The sequence below is a fragment of the Podarcis muralis genome, chromosome 6 (assembly GCF_964188315.1).
Source record: "Podarcis muralis chromosome 6, rPodMur119.hap1.1, whole genome shotgun sequence".
NCBI classification, from domain to species: Eukaryota; Metazoa; Chordata; class Lepidosauria; order Squamata; family Lacertidae; genus Podarcis; species Podarcis muralis.
In genome coordinates this window covers 4,042,345-4,060,850 of record NC_135660.1, presented here as the reverse complement: position 1 = coordinate 4,060,850, position 18,506 = coordinate 4,042,345, and the positions used below count along the sequence as shown (strand labels likewise).

At 45.3% G+C, this 18,506-nt stretch overlaps 1 protein-coding gene across 9 annotated transcripts in view; it reads right to left on the bottom strand.

The window, feature by feature from the left end:
- LRCH3 (leucine rich repeats and calponin homology domain containing 3) overlaps window positions 1-18,506 on the bottom strand; it is a 99,648-nt gene extending 81,142 nt beyond the window's left edge. For all 9 annotated transcript variants that reach the window (XM_028731919.2, XM_077929626.1, XM_077929627.1 and 6 more), the window contains exon 1: window positions 18,186-18,506. In XM_028731919.2, coding sequence (XP_028587752.2) covers window positions 18,186-18,489 — 304 coding nt within the window. In that variant the 5' untranslated portion in view covers window positions 18,490-18,506. The remainder of the gene's footprint in view (window positions 1-18,185) is intronic.

Here is an 18,506-nt window from a genome sequence, read left to right as displayed (position 1 = left end):
TCTGCTGGACAACTTTTTTGTATAAGGAACTTCAACTGAAATGTTTCTGTGCAAACACTGCACTCTCTTCCCCCTTCCTTTTACTGCAATCATCTGCAGGTTGGAAGCAACTTTTTGAAAACAGCACAGAAGCCTTTTGAAACATCTGTTGAACAGGAAGTGATGAACACTGCATCCCACTGACTTTGAGGCTGGTGGTGCCCGACAGGGAGAAAGTCATAATCCGAGCTGGGATTAGTCAGAACCAGATTTTTGTGTCTGTGTGATAAGCACAGCAGATAGCTGTTTAAAAGAACTGTTCACTCAGAAGAGCCAAGTGGCAAGACTTATTTGGGAAATTAATCTCAGCAACAAAGACGAGCACAAGAAAAAGAAGCAAATTTTCTTGGATAAAACAGCCCTCTTCCCAAAAGCCGAAAACAGGCGTCACATTTTTGTCTCTGCTGCTTTTCATCTCTTGCAAGTCATGCAAGCAACATTAGCTTAAGCTTGAAAGTAGTTACATCAATTTTTTTTTTACTTATAAACAAAAATGGTTTTGGTAGTAGAGAAGGCAGCACTTTGAATCAAGAAACCTCTACTTCATTCCTAAATCTATTCTAGAATTGCAAGTGACCTACAATAAAATGTGCATATATAATTTCTTCCCTAACTGAAAATACATACTCTCACTTTCTTACAGTCTTGTGCTCATAGCAGCAGTGAAGAACACAAGTCGCAGCACCTAATTTCACAAAGGCCGTGTCTTGCAACACTTTGGCTGTCATCTCACCCAAACATTAGTCAGCTTTTAATCTGTTTATCCAAAGCTAGGTCACACTGTACATTAAGGTGACACAGCTATTATTATATTTATATATGTGAGAAACTAGCAAAAAGTAGTCAAGCATTATTTATTTACAACCCACTTTTCCACAAAACATGCTCAAAACAGCTCATCAACTAGAGCAGAACAAACTGGTAAAAGGAAATATAAAGGTCTTGCCTGGTGCCTGAATGTAAAGAAGGCACTAGGGTCAGGGGTCTGCAACCCGCGGCTCCGGAGCCGCATGTGCCTCTTTTACACCTTTGCCGCGGCTCTGGGGCGGATACTAGCGAGGGGAGGAGGCGCATTGTGCGCCCCGACACTCCCCACTGTGGCGGGCGCTGTACTGGCTGTGACGTCGCATGGGGGCGGTGCGTGCGTTACAATCCTGTATATATAGCATTAAGGTAAGAAACAATATATGCAGTGTTATATTTGTTTTAAATGTCGCAATGGTTTTGCGGCTCCCAGTTTTTTTTTCTTCGGAAACGGGTCCAAGTGGCTCTTTTTGTCTTAAAGGTTGCAGACCCCTGCACTAGGTAGACCTCTGTGAAGACCATGTTTCTTTGCTCTGAGATGGGGGTACCCCAGAAAGGAAACAGTCCAACAAATATCTGAATGAAAAGGCTGGTCAATTTGGGAGAAGGGGGTCTTCAAACACTCTTGGTCCAGACCCACTATATTTTACCATATGGTGAGGAAAACTGCAGGACACATGAACCCAAAATAATTGGATATCCTCTTGATAAGCCGTTAATTACATTAATCTTTCTCTAACTGCAGAAACTGAAGATGACAAATCTAAAGAAGCTTCTGTTTCAAAAGCAAAATAGAGACTGTAGGCCCTTCTCGCTCTTGAACATTTAACACATGGGCCAGTTGTCAGAGCATCAGCAAACAGGAAGCAGGATGTACCTATCAACACCCAAACGGAAGAATGTATCAAGAAACAGGAAAAGTAGTAGCAGCAGCACAAAAACACCTTTAAGAAGGTGGGGGTGTGAGAAAGCACCAGAAATGGAAATAATCTGATTTAGTTGTGACTGCGAAGGAATAGTATGTGGGAAATGAGGAAGTTACAGCAATTTTATTATTCTGGCAGAGGTGACAATAGTTTGCAGAGTTCCTTTAAATTTTAAGCAGCTGTTATGTATTTGAATATTTTTATCTTTTCTCAATCTGATTAAGAGATGTTTTATTACTGCTGCAGACAAGTTTCCCAAACTACAATGCTATGTAATAGTTGCTAAAATTCACTTTGTAATCAAACTATCAAGAGACAGACGCTGAGCTAACTTTACTGCTGTTTAGACTTTTAAGAAGAGAAAAGATATCATTTAGTGTTGTCTTTTAAGAGAGGCGGTGATGCTTTCATATATTTAAGAGCTAGATCACTGCCTGAAGATGTGTTTAGCCTCAGTAGACTTCTTTTTAAATTGGACAGATAGTTAAGAGGTGTCATCCCTTTGGTAGCAGCACTTTGGGGGTGGAACGAGGGCGTGGGACAGCCCCCTTGTGTGAAAATTACTGTTTTAACAGAGATGGGGTTTTAACTTTGGTGGGTGCTGTTTTATCTGGAGGCTGGGGTTGTTTTAAAGTATTGTTAAATGATATATGTCAATTTGGATTTTTGTATTTGTGAGCTGGAGTATTGTTTAGGAGCACTTGTTGGGGAGTGTATTGTTTATTAGTGTGTATACATTTGTATTGTTAATTGTATTGATTAATTTTTATGTTTTGATTATTTTTCTTATGTGTTTTGTGCTTTGATTATTTTTATTATCTATTTTGTGCCTTGTATATTGTATACAAATTTAACAAATAATAATAATTACATCACAAAAATATATGCCTAAGATGAGGGTTGGCCCAAGACATTTGCCGCTGCAGCCAAAATACCCCCTCTATGCACCCCCCCGCAAATCTAGGTCCCCACCATGCCCCCGTACTGCTGCCTGCCCCATCACCACAACTGTACCCTCACCTGCCACTACACCAGCACTATTGCCACAATGCAGCAGCAGTGGCTGTGTTGGCGGTGCGGGCAAGGCCCTGGCGGGATTGGCAGCAAGGCAATGTGGGAGCAGGGATCGGACCAGGCACCTGAAGCAAATGGCTCCACCTTGCTTAAATGACAGGCCACACCAGGCTAAGATGTACAATGTCATCACTCTCTGCCTCCATCAGAAGACCAGTGTCTTTGGTTAAGGTAAGTGAGCTATTCCATTTGCCCACTTTCATCCTAAACTCTGTTTGTGCTGCATGACATCATGGCAGCAGGATGTATTATGGCCTCAGTTAAGATTCTCTGCTGCATCCTGCATGCCTCCTCAAGGCCAAAGAGTCCCTTCTCTCCTTGAACAGTGGAGTGGAAAGGCTTGCTTCAACTTGATTTGTATACTAAATCAGTAACACCATAAAACCCTGAGACTGCAGGTGAGAGCTCACATGCCTGAAAGCTCGTTCAAAGAAGAGATTCCTTGTATGTAAAGCAAAATCAGGTGCTTCAGAGACAAGTGTTCTGATTTAGCCAGTTTTCTATGTGTGTGGGATGGGGAGTATGGAGGAGAACTGAGATTCCAGTTGGGACTCATGTAACTAGAAGTGGTATGGTTCAGGTACAGCTTTACTACCTCATCTGAGAATTTGAGTCAAAAGTATTTCTATCCAAGATGCCCTAACAACTGGTGCTGAGACTAAGTCTCTCACTCATACAGAGCATGCATTATATACCCATGAGAGAGAAAAGACAACACACACACACACACACACACACACACCCTACAGGTGAAAGTTGTTATTTAGATCAGGAATCCCAAACTGAAGGAGCTGAAGAGAAAAAAGTTGTAACTGAAGGCTTCCAAAAATGCTCACAACACTTACAAGAACAACTCCGGATGTTAAACTGATGTGGGATTAACATCATTGGGTTAAGATCACACTTTAACCTAGTCCCATGATAGATTATATTATTGAAGCTCTTGCAGAAAACAGAGGTTAAATTAATGCGCCTTCAAAACTATAGTTTGCAAGAACAAACCACTAAAGAATTACTGAAGACATGGCCTACCTCTAAGGCTGCAAAATTAGAGAGGGAGGAGACAGCATGGCTGAAACTTCTAAGGATAAGGTAAAGGTAAAGGTACCCCTGACCATTAGGTCCAATTGTGACCGACTCTGGGGTTGCGGCGCTCATCTCGCTCTATGGGCTGAGGGAGCCGGTGTTTGTCCTCAGACAGCTTCCGGGTCATGTGGCCAGCATGACTAAGCTGCTTCTGGTGAATCAGAGCAGCGCACGGAAACACCGTTTACCTTCCCGCCGGAGCGGTTCCTATTTATCTACTTGCACTTTGACGTGCTTTCGAACTGCTAGGTTGGCAGGAGCAGGGACTGAGCAACGGGAGCTCACTCCGTCGCGGGGATTCGAACCGCCGACCTTCTGATCAGCAAGTCCTAGGCTCTGTGGTTTAACCCACAGCGCCACCCACGTCCCCTTCTAAGGATACTTTTCTACAAAATGAGTCTCTTTCTAGCAGTTCCCCATGCTTTTATTTGCCTCTCTGCCATAACTTGAAAATACTTCGTAATAAAATACTTCAATGGACACATCACTAGATCGCCAACTAGGCTCCATGGGCATAAAATATAATCATTAAGCATATTAATGATTATACAGTTTTCATTGTTAATGCTACCATAGACCTATTTCTTGGTTTTAAATCTCAACAATCATAATAGTCTTAATAGTGCTATACTGTCACCGACAGTAGCATCCCACTAAAATAAAAAAAAGCCAAGTAGAAAGGATTAGTCTTGGTTTGTTGGCTCGCTGGCTTCTCTCAGTTAGAACCATTCATTTTTCTTACATTTATACCTCGCCTTTCTTATCTCAGACCAGACCAGACCCAGGCCTACTTAGCTTCAGCTTCTGACCATCACACACAATCAAGGCTCAATCAGATTTTCAAAATTGTTTGCTGACTTAAGATACCTGTTGTCTAAAAAACTTTAACAGATAAACTGCAGAACAGCAACGGAATTTTCTTAATGAACCAAGTTACATAATTTTTTGACAATGCCCTGCTCCCACTTTACCTGGTGCAGTCACTTGAAGTTTGAAAGCAGTGACTGTCTTTTCATTCAAATAAAAATACCTTAAACGATCTTACATCATGCATTAATATATGAAAATTGTGATAATAAGGCTGCAAAATTGTAGTAGAGATCAAATGAGCTCATTATGACATTCCCATCAAATGGTCTCCATAAGAACAGGGCAATTGTTCACCCACTTCGAAAACTCCTGCAGGATTCAGGAACCTCTTTCAATTTATTTAGAGTTGTCAGACCCACTTTTTTGTTGACTACACATGGCTGCCCTGTCTATTGCACTGCATTTCTTCAAAGGGATCACAAAGACACTAGAGACCACATAAAATGTGGCTTCAAAGTTCTGAACAGGGTGTCCTACTTTGGTGTGAAATAATGCTGATTACAATGCTTAAAATGCAGCCCGCCATATGCCAAAACCTTTGCTTTTCCAAATCTCTTTTCCAAATCCACTTTGTCCAACCTTCTATTACTAAATTGATTACAGCTTTAGCTACTGCTGCCCTTCCTCCTCACCCTTTAACCATCTGTGCAGATTCTGCCCAATTTAAAAAACGTCTACTGAGGAACAGGCTAAACACATCTTCAGTGCTCTAGTTCTTAAAGATATGAAAGCACCACCACCTCTCTAAAAAGACAACACCAAATGATATCTTAAAAGTCATGCATGTGACTTCAGACAAAAAGTACCCTTTCACAAGCAGAAAAAAAAAAGAGAACCAGTTTTCAGTATTTTATTACTTGGAAATCCCACAACCTACCAGTGAGCAAACATGAAAATACTGATACCCAGCTATTGTTTTAAAACTTTAGAATGCTGTATTATTTTACTGTTGTTAGCCGCTCTAAGCCTGGCTTTGGCTGGGGAGGGAGGGATATAAATAAATTATTATTATTATTATTATTATTATTATTATTAGTCAAGGGTCATCTAGCCTGTAACACAACCTGAAACATTTTACTACCATTTTAACCATTCAAAAACTAAGTAAAGAACTATTTGAAGTAATCATCACAGCCCTCTGCTTTTTATTCTGGGACAATTAATGAACAAGAATTCATAAAGAGTCAATCAACTCCATGCAGAGATTTATCGTGGATTACAAACCGATTTGATTAGTTAAGCCTACCTCTTTCAGAAGATGGGCTGAGCAGCCATGTAAATATGTGCCAACATGTATAGTAGCTGACTTTGCTACTAGTTCTCTTTATTTCTGTTTGCCTCTTGCTATCACAACTCAGGTGATTAAAGTTTTCTCTCACTAAAAACACTGTGTTCAAATCATTGCTCAGTCATAAACAAGTTGGCAAGTTCTTCAATCTTCCAAGCCATGACTTGGAGAACAGGGAGTAAGTTCTGTGCTCTTGCACTTGGGGTTAACAGAATATTTCCTGGTTTGATGAAGACACAATTTGCCGCCAAATTACCAAACTGTAGTTTGAGTGAGTCCTCTAAACTAGGATCAAACTGAGGTTTGCATACCATAGTTTGCCAATTTGGAATTAAACAGCAAAGTGTGATTTAATCAAAGCAGAAAATATTACATTAAGCCTAGAAATGCAGATCATGGCTATTTCCCCCATGTCTCACTGTAAACGCTTTAAAAGCAGCAGTTGGAACACAATATATTTTTCAATTACCTTAGCCTTTTTACTTTAAAATAAAAATATCCTAGCATGTGTTAAATTCTCTTTTACTGTAAGCTCCCTTGGAGACTGTTAAGCAGAATATAAATATTTTAAATAAGCCAAACTTTTCCTGCCTCCAATATGTTGTTCAATTCTTGAACAATTAGAATGGATGGGAACTGGGTGACAGCTAGTATTCCCACAAACTAAAAGTACAATGAGCCTCAATGAAGACAATAGAGAACAAATGGACTATTGTTTATCATTCTAACCAGCTGCAATGAGGATTTTATACAGATGCTTTCTATCATTTGCCTATGAGAAGTGTTCTCTCAGAATTGCTTCTTGTTGCTATACTGTTTTAAATGCCTGTTAAAAACTTTATACCCAGAAATGTAATTTTGTTGCACAAGCTTGATTTAAAATTCTGGCTGACTTTATTGATGTATACAGATAGGTAGCCGTGTTGGTCTGCCATAGTCAAAACAAAAAAAATTCCTTCCAGTAGCACCTTAAAGACCAACTAAGTTAGTTCTTGGTATGAGCTTTCGTGTGCTAAGTTAGTTCTTGGTATGAGCTTTCGGTATCTGAAGAAGTGTGCATGCACACGAAAGCTCATACTAAGAACTAACTTAGTTGGTCTTTAAGGTGCTACTGGAAGGAATTTTTTTATTGATGTATGTTTTACAATCGTTTTATATTATTTTATGTGTTATGACTTAAGAGCTCTTCCAAAGCAAGGTATAGGTGATTCTAAAAATAAAATAAAGGCTAGAAACATTCCCCAAAGAGAGTAGGCTTGTTTGATATGAAGATCAATTTCAGAGCCAGTATGAAGGGTAAAGAAGTTGGATGTGGAACAAATACCTGCCAAGTTATCAACCTGCGATGTATGAAAACAGGGACATTTCTAGTAAATCATGATGGAAGACACAGTTCCACCAGAACCGCCTCTTTCCATATGAGCCTAACCGGAACCTGATATCATCTTCTGAGGTCCAGAGGGTGGCAACACAAGAACAGGCCTTCTCTGCAGTGACTTCCCATTTGTGGAATGCTCTCCCCAGGGAAGTTTGCCTGGGACCTTCATTATACACCTTTAGGTGCCAAGCAAACTTCACTGGAAGGACAGATCGTGAAGCTGAGGCTCCAGTACTTTGGCCACCTCATGAGAAGAGAAGACTCCCTGGAGAAGACACTGATGCTGGGAAAGATGGAGGGCACAAGGAGAAGGGGGCGACAGAGGACGAGATGGTTGGATAGTGTTTTTGAGGTTACCAGCATGAGTTTGACCAAACTGCGGGAGGTAGTGGAGGACAGAGGTGCCTGGCGTGCTCTGGTCCATGGGGTCACGAAGAGTTGGACACGACTAAACGACTAAACAACAACAACAAAAAAAGGTGCCAAGCAAAACATTCTTTTTTTAAAAACCAGACCTTTGGTTGATCCAATTTACATCCTATGCCTTTTTAAAATGTGTTGTGTTTTTGGTTTTTTTTGCGGGGGAGGAGGGGGCTATTGGGTTGTTCTTTTTATTTTTATTAGGTATTTTGTCGTTTTATATCTTGATTTTATTCTAATAATGACACCATAGTCTTCTTATTTTCATCTGCATGGTTAGGATAAGAAAGGTTAAGCTATCTATGACACAACAGCTGCTGAGACAAAAAAGGATATCCTCAATTGTTAAGTATTTAACCTGACAGGGCTATGTTATGACATATTTTGAAAACAATCAAGCTTACTATTGGTAACCAAGTGGTAAAAGGAGTGTAACCTCAGTTTAATTTATCTTATGGTAAGGCAGCACAGGGTCTTGACTCCCTGAACCTGCAATACACAGGTTAACACAACCTTGTTTTGAATCCACTCATCCATGGGTCAGTGAAGGCTATATTTGCCTTGGAAATACAGAGAACAACACTGAACACATGGGTCTGATGAACTAAGATCTTTTTACTTTTAAAACATTACTAAGATTATTTATTTTCTATATTTATCATCCAACTTTCCTCCAACAAGCTCAAGGCAGCATCCGTAGCTCTTCCCACTTCATTTCATCCTCCCAATAACCCTGTAAAATAGGTTAGGCTGAAAGGACAGTGACTGGAGGGTGGGGAAAAATGAAGTCAAATAACCTGATATGAGAAATCAGCAAAGAGCCTACAAGGGGGAAGAGACATTGGAGGTCACCTAGTTCAACCTTCCCGCACAAAGTACAACGTAACTGATAGATGCCATCCAGCCTCTGCTTTAATATCTCTGGAGAAGGTAAAGAGGAATGGTAAAGGACCCCTGGGCAGCTAATTCGACTATGGGGTGAGGCGCTCATCTCTGCTTAATTTCAGGCCAAAGGGAGATGGCGTTTGTCTGCAGACAGCTTTTCCGGGACATGTGGCCAGAATGACTAAACCACTTCTGGCACAAAGGGACACCGTGAAGAGTGCCAGAGCGCACGGAAATGCCATTTACCTTCCCTTCACAGTGGTACCTATTTATCTACTTGCGCTGGTATGCTTTTGAATTGCTACGTTGGCAGGAGCTGGGACAGAGCAATGGGAGGACAGCCCACCAGCTCTGCAGGAAGTCTGCTCCTTTACTGAGCTGCTCTTGCCGTTAGGATGTTTCTCCTAATGTTGAGCCAAAATCTGCTTCCCTGCAAATACCATCTTATCACAACCAGATGATCATAAACAATGATTAAAAGCTTAGAAAATAAAGCTGTGCATACAGCTGCTTTCTTTCAGTCAGGAAAACTGTAGAACAGGGTCATTCCAGGACCTTGGTACTATCCACTTTTACAATCTTACAGTGGCAGCAGCAATAAACAGCCATCATGAAGCTGAGGCTCCAATACTTTGGCCACCTCATGAGAAGAGAAGACTCCCTGGAAAAGACCCTGATGTTGGGAAAGATTGAGTGCACAAGGAGAAGGGGACGACAGAGGACGAGATGGTTGGACAGTGTTCTCGAAGTACCAGCATGAGTTTGACCAAACTGCGGGAGGCAGTGGAAGACAGGAGTGCCTGGCGTGCTCTGGTCCAGGGGGTCACAAAGAGTCGCACACGACTAAACGACTAAACAACAATAGATTCCATGAAAGGTCCATGTATGCCACATACTTTGTTCCCCATTTGTTAACTCGCAATGCAGATGAATAGCTTCACACTGTAACAGCCCTACTGGGCTTGATCTATGTACTATCCAGCAATAACCTTGCAAACAAGTCCACTAGAATAACATGTCTAGATTTCATTAGAGCACACATACCTATTTGTTAGACATTTGTGGCCTAGAAAAAGCCAAAGTGGCAAGCATACTGGGGCTAGAAATCCTAATTTCACATATGGAGTCTGAACCAGCTGTGACTGACCAGGAAAACCACCTTGGTCACCTCTCTTCAAAAATGACATTGCAGAGCTGGAAAAGGTTCAGAAAACAGAGTAACTCTCCTATGAGAAAATGTTACAACATTTGGAGCGTATTAGTTTAAAAAGAAAGGGCAAGTAAGGCAGGGGGCATGACTGAGTTGTACAAGATTATGCATAACGCAGAGGAAGTGGACAGGGAAAAATGTCTGTCCCTCTCTCATAAAACTAAAACTCAGGGACATCCAATGAAGCTAAATGTTGGGAGACTCAGGATAGACAAAAAGAGGTTCCTCTTCACACAGGGCATAGCTAAAACTATGGGATTCACTCCCACAAGAGGCAGTCAAGGCCCCCAGTATGGGTGGCTTTAAAGGGGGATTAGATAATTCATGGAGCACAAGGCTATCAATGGCTACTAGACTGGCCACAATGGCTATATTCTACCTCCATTGCCAGATGCAGTATGACATGGAGCATCAGTTGTTGGGAACAATGGTGGGGAGAGTTCTATTGCACTCAGGTCCTAGAATAAAGTACTGGACAAGATGGGACTTGGAGCTGATCCAGCAAGGCTCTTCTTATGTTCTTAGAGCTTCTCTGCCTGAAGGTAATTCTTCCTTCACATAAGTGGCCACATGAACAACCATTTTACAAAGATGATCTATAGCGCAGTCTAACTGCTTTGAGCTGTCTAAAGGGTTTCAAAGCAGATACATGTTTTAAGTAAGGCCTGCATTCTGGCTTCATTCAATGGCGGCAACTATGCAACACTTCATTCACTACAATATGTTGAATCCTGCATTTCTGCTACTGCATGTGGTGTACTATCCAGAACCAACAAGGTTTCAATCTACATTGGGAACTTTCTTTTTAAAGATTGAGGCTAGGGATTGACAAGGAAGTAGTAAAAATGAGGGTAAGAGGCTTAAATGTAAACTGACAGGGAATAGAATTAAGAGACGTTTTTGCACGGAAAGGCATTAGATTAACAGTTGTTTTAGGTAAGTGTCTGATGACATTCAGACCATCTATTTATTCATTTAAATCTTACTAAGCATCTCTCAACTCTATCTCCAAATAAACTTTTTAAAAGGAGCAGATGCCACACCTAACTATTGTTCCTTATATTTTACTGCATCTTAAGAGCTTGTTTACATTTTATATTTCTGCTCAGGAAAGTTTCATTTCATTAAATGTGCCCCCTTAGTTTTATCCCACTGTCAGCATTTATTTATTTATGTATGTATTGCAGTCTCCAATATTGCAAAACCCTCATAAACAGAAAGGTTGGAACAAGATCTTGTAAGCAAACAATTCCTACTCCAGCAGCTACCGTACTTTTCGCTCTATAGGACGCACCCGACCATAGGAGGCACCTTGTTTTAGAGGGGGAGAACAAGAAAAAAAAAATCTCCCCCTCTCTGCCCAGCGCCCCTTCATCGAAGCAGCCGGGAGAGGCTGTGCGGGGCTAAAGAAGCCATAGCTATAGCCATAGCGGGATCCATCCCACTCGCTGTCTTGGCTTCTGCCATAGCAGTGTGCCGGCAGATCTCCGGCAGGGAGTGGCTGCCCGCGGCTATGGCTATGGCTTCTTTAGCCCCGCGCAACCTCTCCGGCAGGGAGAGGCTGTGCGTGGCTATGGCAATCCCCCCACCTCCCGCAGAAGCCCACAGGAGTCGCGCACCCTTTAAGGAGCGCGCGGTTCCTGCAGGCTTTTCTACGAGGAGGGAGAAGGGACTGACTGGCCGCGTCAGTCCCTTCTCCCTCCTGGGGAAAAGCCCGCAAGAGCCGCGCGGAGCTTGTGTGCGGCTTTTGGGGGGTTTTCCTGCCCGCCTCCCCCTTGCATTCGCTCCATGAGACGCACACACATTTCCCCTTACTTTTTAGGAGGGGGAAAGTCCGTCTTATGGAGCGAAAAATACAGTAATTTTCTTCATGCAGAATAATATTCTGCTTTATACTTCAGATCTATACAGTATAAGCATCTGACATACAATGTTATCAGCCCTGTGCATCACTTTGTGTGGCACTTCACAGCTCTGGTTTTCTAACTGAAGAGTGTAAGGGGCAAAAGCTGGTGAAAGGACTAGATGCCACCGATCTTCTCAAAGGTGCTAAATAAAAGCTGTTTCCAGCCTTACTTCACAATTGGCAGCACTAATGACAGCTGACATTTTAAATATGGAGAAGGGATTGGGGTGCGTATGTAACATTATTGCCTGTCCCAAACAGCATGGAGAATGGAAAAACGTAAGCAATTATTGATTATGAATGAGAACAGACAGGAATGGATTTTAAACGGTACTGCATTGTGCTGTGAACCACAAGTGCTAAACCATAGCCGAGCATCTTAAGAAAGCAGAATAAGTCAGACAATCTACATCTCCAGCCTAAATACAGCAAGTTTACTTTTAAGCAAGTATGCTCAGGGCTTCGAGCTGTAGGCTCACTTAATTTGTTTCTAAGCTTCTGAGGCCATGTGCCATATTCCCATTTTGAAACTGCGGTAGTCATTAAGAGCATGAGCTATGAACCGGAAAGTCCCCAGATCAAATCACAGCTCAGCCAGCTCAACTCACTAGGTGGCCTTAGGCAAGCCTCTCTCTCTCAGCTTCACCCCTCATCAGTAATAGGGGAATAAGACTTCTAGCCCAACTTACAGGGTTGATGGCATTACTGAGAATGTATCCGAGCACTTGGGAGGAAAGCAGGACTGTTGGCTTTTATCCAAAGAAATATGATTTGTAGTACTTTAAAAACAGCATTACATTTCTCAAATATTATTTTTAGCCAGGTTTTTAAAAATCCCTTAAAAATCAAGTATACCACAACAAATATATGATTGGTTCTACTATCTTCACAATGTCTGCAGTATTCTTAACATGGAAAGATGTACTACAGCATTCCAGCTGAGGAAATCTGGTCTGTACACCCTATTATTCACACCTTACACCCTACTATTCACAACTTAATGCTGACCCATCCCAAGATCACTCTGCAGGTCCACAGGCAGACTTTTGAACCCAGGCAATACAGGTTTCACATCCAGAAATCTTTCAACTTAATCTTTTTCTGCCAGCAAACCTGTTTCAAACCACACAAATTTTGCAAAAAGTTGTATCAGAATCAAGTTTGCAGCCACAGATGGTAACATCTGAATTCATCTAACAATGGAGATTAAGACGTTTCACAATGATGACTCATAGTATTTGTATTTATAATAAACACTTCTAGACATAGTCACATGTCAAATGATACAAAATAAACACTGTACTTCCATTCACTGAATTCCTCCCCCCCACCTTTCTTGGCTATTTGACTATTCATCTGGGTTCATCTGCATTCTGTTTATCCCACATAGTCCAGTTTGACAGCTTGTTCTCATTTAGACAGACCTGTAAATACTTAATCTACTTTGAATTATTCTACCCATCCTAAATACAGGCTGCCACAATTGGGCTCCATTTGCTTGTGTAAGCGTACTATGAAATTGGCAGTTACCAGGCCGTCAAGCCCATATTTAGAGTGGAATTTTCAACCGTACAACGAACAAATACACATTCATGCGACAGCATTTTTTGCAGAATGAAAGAGGTCCTACCCAGTCCCCAGGCTCCAAGTCTTCACTACCCCACAATAAAAAAGTGCCCTGCTTTTTCAATTCCTCACAGATCCCTGGGTTTAGCTCTACCGGTGCCCACCCTAGATGCCACCCTCGAAATGCTGCCATCTATTCTCCAGCAGGTTCTCCCAGTCTACAGGGGCCCATGAAATACCCTCTTAAGTCGGGGTAGGGGGAGAAGAGGGAAGCGTTCCAGATGGTGGACTATTCCACTGTGGGGGTTTTCCTATTCCTCGGGGACTCCCTAATTCTCCAGGGATCAAGACCATTATTCACCACCACCCATTATGCTTTCAAAATTATTTTGAATCATTTCAATTTGTGGAGGAGGGAGTGACAGTTGTACACCACATTTCACACTCATACGGTAGAAAAGAAGGAAACTTTACAGTCCTCAGCTGAATCAAAGCCTTCGTGTGTGCAACTGCTCATATCATTTGTCAGCTAAAGCTCTCCTTCTCCCCTCGATCAAGTTTAGATTGTAAGGCTCCTTGGGGCAGGGACCTGCCTTTTGCACCTCTCTCTCTCTGTACGTATAACCAAACTGATGGTGCTATGTTGCCATCTTGGGGGTCCCTTTGAAGAGAAAGGCAGGTTACAATAGCTGTCACATGGAAGAAGGAACAAGCTTGTTTTTTCCTGCCCTGCTGGAGGGTAGGATTCGAACAAATGGCTTCAGGTTACCAGAAAGGAGATTCTGATCCAACATCAGGAAAAACTTTCCAACAGTAAAAGCTATTTGCCAGTGGAACGGTCTCCTTCAGGAGGTTGTGGACTCTCCTTCCTTGGAGGTTTGTAAGCAGAGGTTGGATGGCCACATGTCATATATGATCTAGCTGAGATTCCGGTATTGCAGGGGGTTGTACTAGATGACCCTTGGGGTTCCTTCCAACTCTACAATTCTATGATTCTAAGTGTTTTTAATAAATCTAATATCTAAGCTACACAAACATTTTCCCCCATTCTACTTTTGCAGGATCATTTTCTCATTTTCTGTGATCCCAGATGTATAATATTTCATAAATAACACCACATAATACATTCAACTCACTTTGGCATCCAGTGCAGGTGGTTTGTAATATACAAATGCTTGTATTACAGATACAAAATCCACACATAAGCGGCCCACAACTTATGCATATTTACTCAGAGATCAGTCTACTGACTTCAAATGAGGCTTACTCCCCAGTAAGTGTTTTAAGGACTGCAATCATGACAACACCTATCTAAAATTAACCCCAATACTGGTAATTGCATTTATTTGCAAGCATCCCAATTCATGCAAACTGGCATGAAACAATTCACTAATCCACACAATTTTTGTGGAATAGCAGGGCAATGTTTACTTAGAAGTGAGTCCCAGGGAGATCAATTGGGCATACTCCCCAGTAAATAGGGTTCTAGCAGCCTTACCAGGGTGGCCTACAGTTATGGCTGTGCATTTTGACCAGCACCGGGAAGCATCCTTGGCTCTTGGGGCTCACCAGCACAGACACACACACAACCCAACTAGGAAGGAAGGAAGGCAGCCTTCCTCTTGCTCCCACACTCTGGTTAGAGTTACAAAGCAGCCTTTCTGGCATCATGGTTAAGGGTGTCGGATGAAGACCTGGGAGGCCAGGGTACAAATTCCTACTCAGGGATGAAGCTCAATGAGTGACCTTAGGTGCCAGTCACTCTCAGTCCGACCCCCCTCACAGGATTGTTGTGAGGATAAAATGGGGAAGGGGAGAACTCTATACACCTCACTGAGCTCCTAGGAGGAATCATAGAATTGTAGGATGGAAAGGACCTCAAGGGGCATCTTGTCCAACCTCATAAAAGGTAAAGGTAAAGGTACCCCTGCCCGTACGGGCCAGTCGTGACCAACTCTGGGGTTGCGCGCCCATCTCGCTTAAGAGGCCGGGGGCCAGCGCTGTCTGAAGACACTTCCGGGTCACGTGGCAAGCGTGACGAAGCTGCTCTGGTGAGCCAGCGCAGCACACGGAAACGCCGTTTACCTTCCCGCTATAAATCGGTACCTATTTATCTACTTGCACTTAAGGGTGCTTTTGAACTGCTAGGTGGGCAGGAGTTGGGACCGAACGACGGGAGCTCACCCCGCCGCGGGGATTCGAACCGCTGACCATACGATCGGCAAGTCCTAGGCGCTGAGGTTTTACCCACAGCACCACCCGCATCCCCAGTTCAATCTCATACAATACCGCTAAATAATCCCTGGCAAATGACCACCCACCCTCTGCTTAAAAACCTCCAGGAAAACAGAACCCAGCACCTTCTAAGAGAGTCCATTCTACTGTCGAACAGCTCTTACCATCAGAAAGTCCTTCCTCATGTTTTTGCTCCATGTTCCATGTGACCCCTTCTGATACTTGAAGATGGCTATCCTATGTCCTCTCTGTCTACTCTCCCTCAGGCTAAACATACTCAACTCCCTTAACTGTTCTTACAAGGCTTGGTTTCCAGACCCTTGATCATCTGGGTCACCTTCCTTTGCACATGTTGCAGCTTGTCAACAACCTTCTTAAATTGTGGTGGCCAGAACTGGACACGTTACTTCAGGTGGGGTCTGAGGTTGAATAGAGAAGGACTACAACTTGCCTTGATCTGGACACTGTAGCTTCTGTTGATGCAGCCTAGAATCGCATTAGCTTTTTTAGCTGCTGCATCACACTGGAAAGAAAGGATAGAAAAACTGAGAGAGCCAGTGTGTTGCAGTAGTTAAGGAGTGTCAGACTAGGACCTGGGAGAGACCAGGGTTCAAATCCCCACTCGACCATGAAGTTCACTGGGTGGCCTTGGGTGCCAGCCAGGCACTGCCTCTCTCTGCCCAACCCAACCCCACTGGGTTGTTGTGGGGGTTAACTGAAGAGGCAGGGAGGGGGAAAACAATACACACTGCCCTTGAGTCATAGAATCATAGACTTCTAAAGTTGGAAGGGGTCCCGAGGATCATCTAGTCCAGCCCCCTGCAACGCAGGAATCTTTTGCCCAACGTGGGGCTCAAACCAATGACCCTCACCCCCGACTGACCTATCATGAAACCCACGGAGGAAAAATACGGGATATATTTGTAACGGCGGATCCTAATCTGTGGTCCAGAGAACAGGTGGAGCCAAATCCAGAATAGCCAACGCCGCATGGGACGAAGACCTGGGTTCGAGTCCCGTCCCCCCACTCAGCCATGAAACTCACTGAGTGTCACGGGGGGGGGGGGGAGGCAACCACTGCCTCTCTCAGCCTAGCCCACCTCACAGGGGCGTTGTGGAGGTGGAAGGAGGAGGGCGGGGAGAGGAAACCATGTATGCCCAACGTCGGATTAAAAGGCGGGCTATGAACGCGACCAACGAAGCAGTCCAGCCAATAAAATAAATAGGTGTAGGGGCGCAAAGAGGGCCATTTGGGCCAGCGCCCCTGGAGGAGACCCTCTTGCCCCCCCTAAACACTGAGGGGGGTGGGGAGCACCCCTTGCCCCCCAAACACTGAGGGGTGGAGGAGCACCGCTTGCCCCCCAAACACAGAGGGGTGGAGGGAACACCCCTTGCCCCCCCAAACACTGAGGGGTGGGGGGAGCACCCCTTGCCCCCCAAACACAGAGGGGTGGGGGAGACCCTTTGCCCCCCAAACACTGAGGGGTGGAGGGAACACTCCTTGCCCCCCAAACACTGAGGGGTGGGGGGAGCACCCCTTGCCCCCCAAACACTGAGGGGTGGAGGGAGCACCCCTTGCCCCCCAAACACTGAGGGGTGGAGGGAGCACCCCTTGCCCCCCAAACACTGAGGGGTGGGGGGAGCACCCCTCCCCCAAACTCTGAGGGGTGGAGGGAACACCCCTTGCCCCCCCAAACACTGAGGAATGGAGGGAGCACCCTTTGCCCCCCAAACACTGAGGGGTGGGGGGAGCACCCCTTGCCCCTCCAAACACTGAGGGGTGGAGGGAACACCCTTTGCCCCCCCCAAACACTGAGGAATGGAGGGAGCACCCTTTGCCCCCCAAACACTGAGGGGTGGGGGAGCACCCCATGCCCCCAAAACACAGAGGGGTGGGGGGAGCACCCCTTGCCCCCCAAACACTGAGGGGTGGGGGGAGCACCCCTTGCCCCCCAAACACTGAGGGGTGGGGGAGCACCCCTTGCCCCCCAAACACAGAGGGGTGGAGGGAACACCCCTGGCCCCCAAAACACTGAGGGGTGGAGGGAACACCCCTTGCCCCCCAAACACTGAGGGGTGGAGGGAACACCCCTTGCCCCCCAAACACAGAGGGGTGGAGGGAACACCCCTTGCCCCCCCAAACACTGAGGGGTGGAGGGAGCACCCCTTGCCCCCCAAACACAGAGGGGTGGAGGGAACACCCCTTGCCCCCCCCAAACACTGAGGGGTGGAGGGAACACCCCTTGCCCCCCAAACACAGAGGGGTGGAGGGAACACCCCTTGCCCCCCAAACTCTGAGGGGTGGGGGGAGCACCCCTTGCCCCCCCAAACACTGAGGGGTGGAGGGAGCACCCCTTGCCCCCCAAACACTGAGGTGTGGGGGGAGCACCCCTTGCCCCCCCTCCCGCCCCCAGAGGCGCTTGGGGGCTCCTCCTCCCCTATATTCTGGGGCGCAGCCCTCCCTCCCTCTCCCCCCCCCCCGTTTCCCCTCTCCTCACCGGCCTGCGTGGTGTCGCTGAGGTCGTGGCTGGCGGCGCTGCCCCGCGGGTAGTCCCTCAGCTTCCTGCCGCTCAGGCTGAGGGCGCCGCTGGCCGCCGCCTCCTCCAGCGCCCGCTCCAACGAGCGCGTCCACGACGACGGGCCCGCCGAAGAGGCAGCAGCGCCGCCGCCGCCCCCCGAGCCCAGGCCCGCTCCTCCTCCTCCCCCCGGCATGAGCGCCCCGGAGACCCCGCCGGAGCAGCCGCTGCTTCCTCCGCCCGCGCCGCCGCCGCCCTCCGACGCCGCCAGCACCGCGGCCGCCATTTCCCCCACCCCCCGCG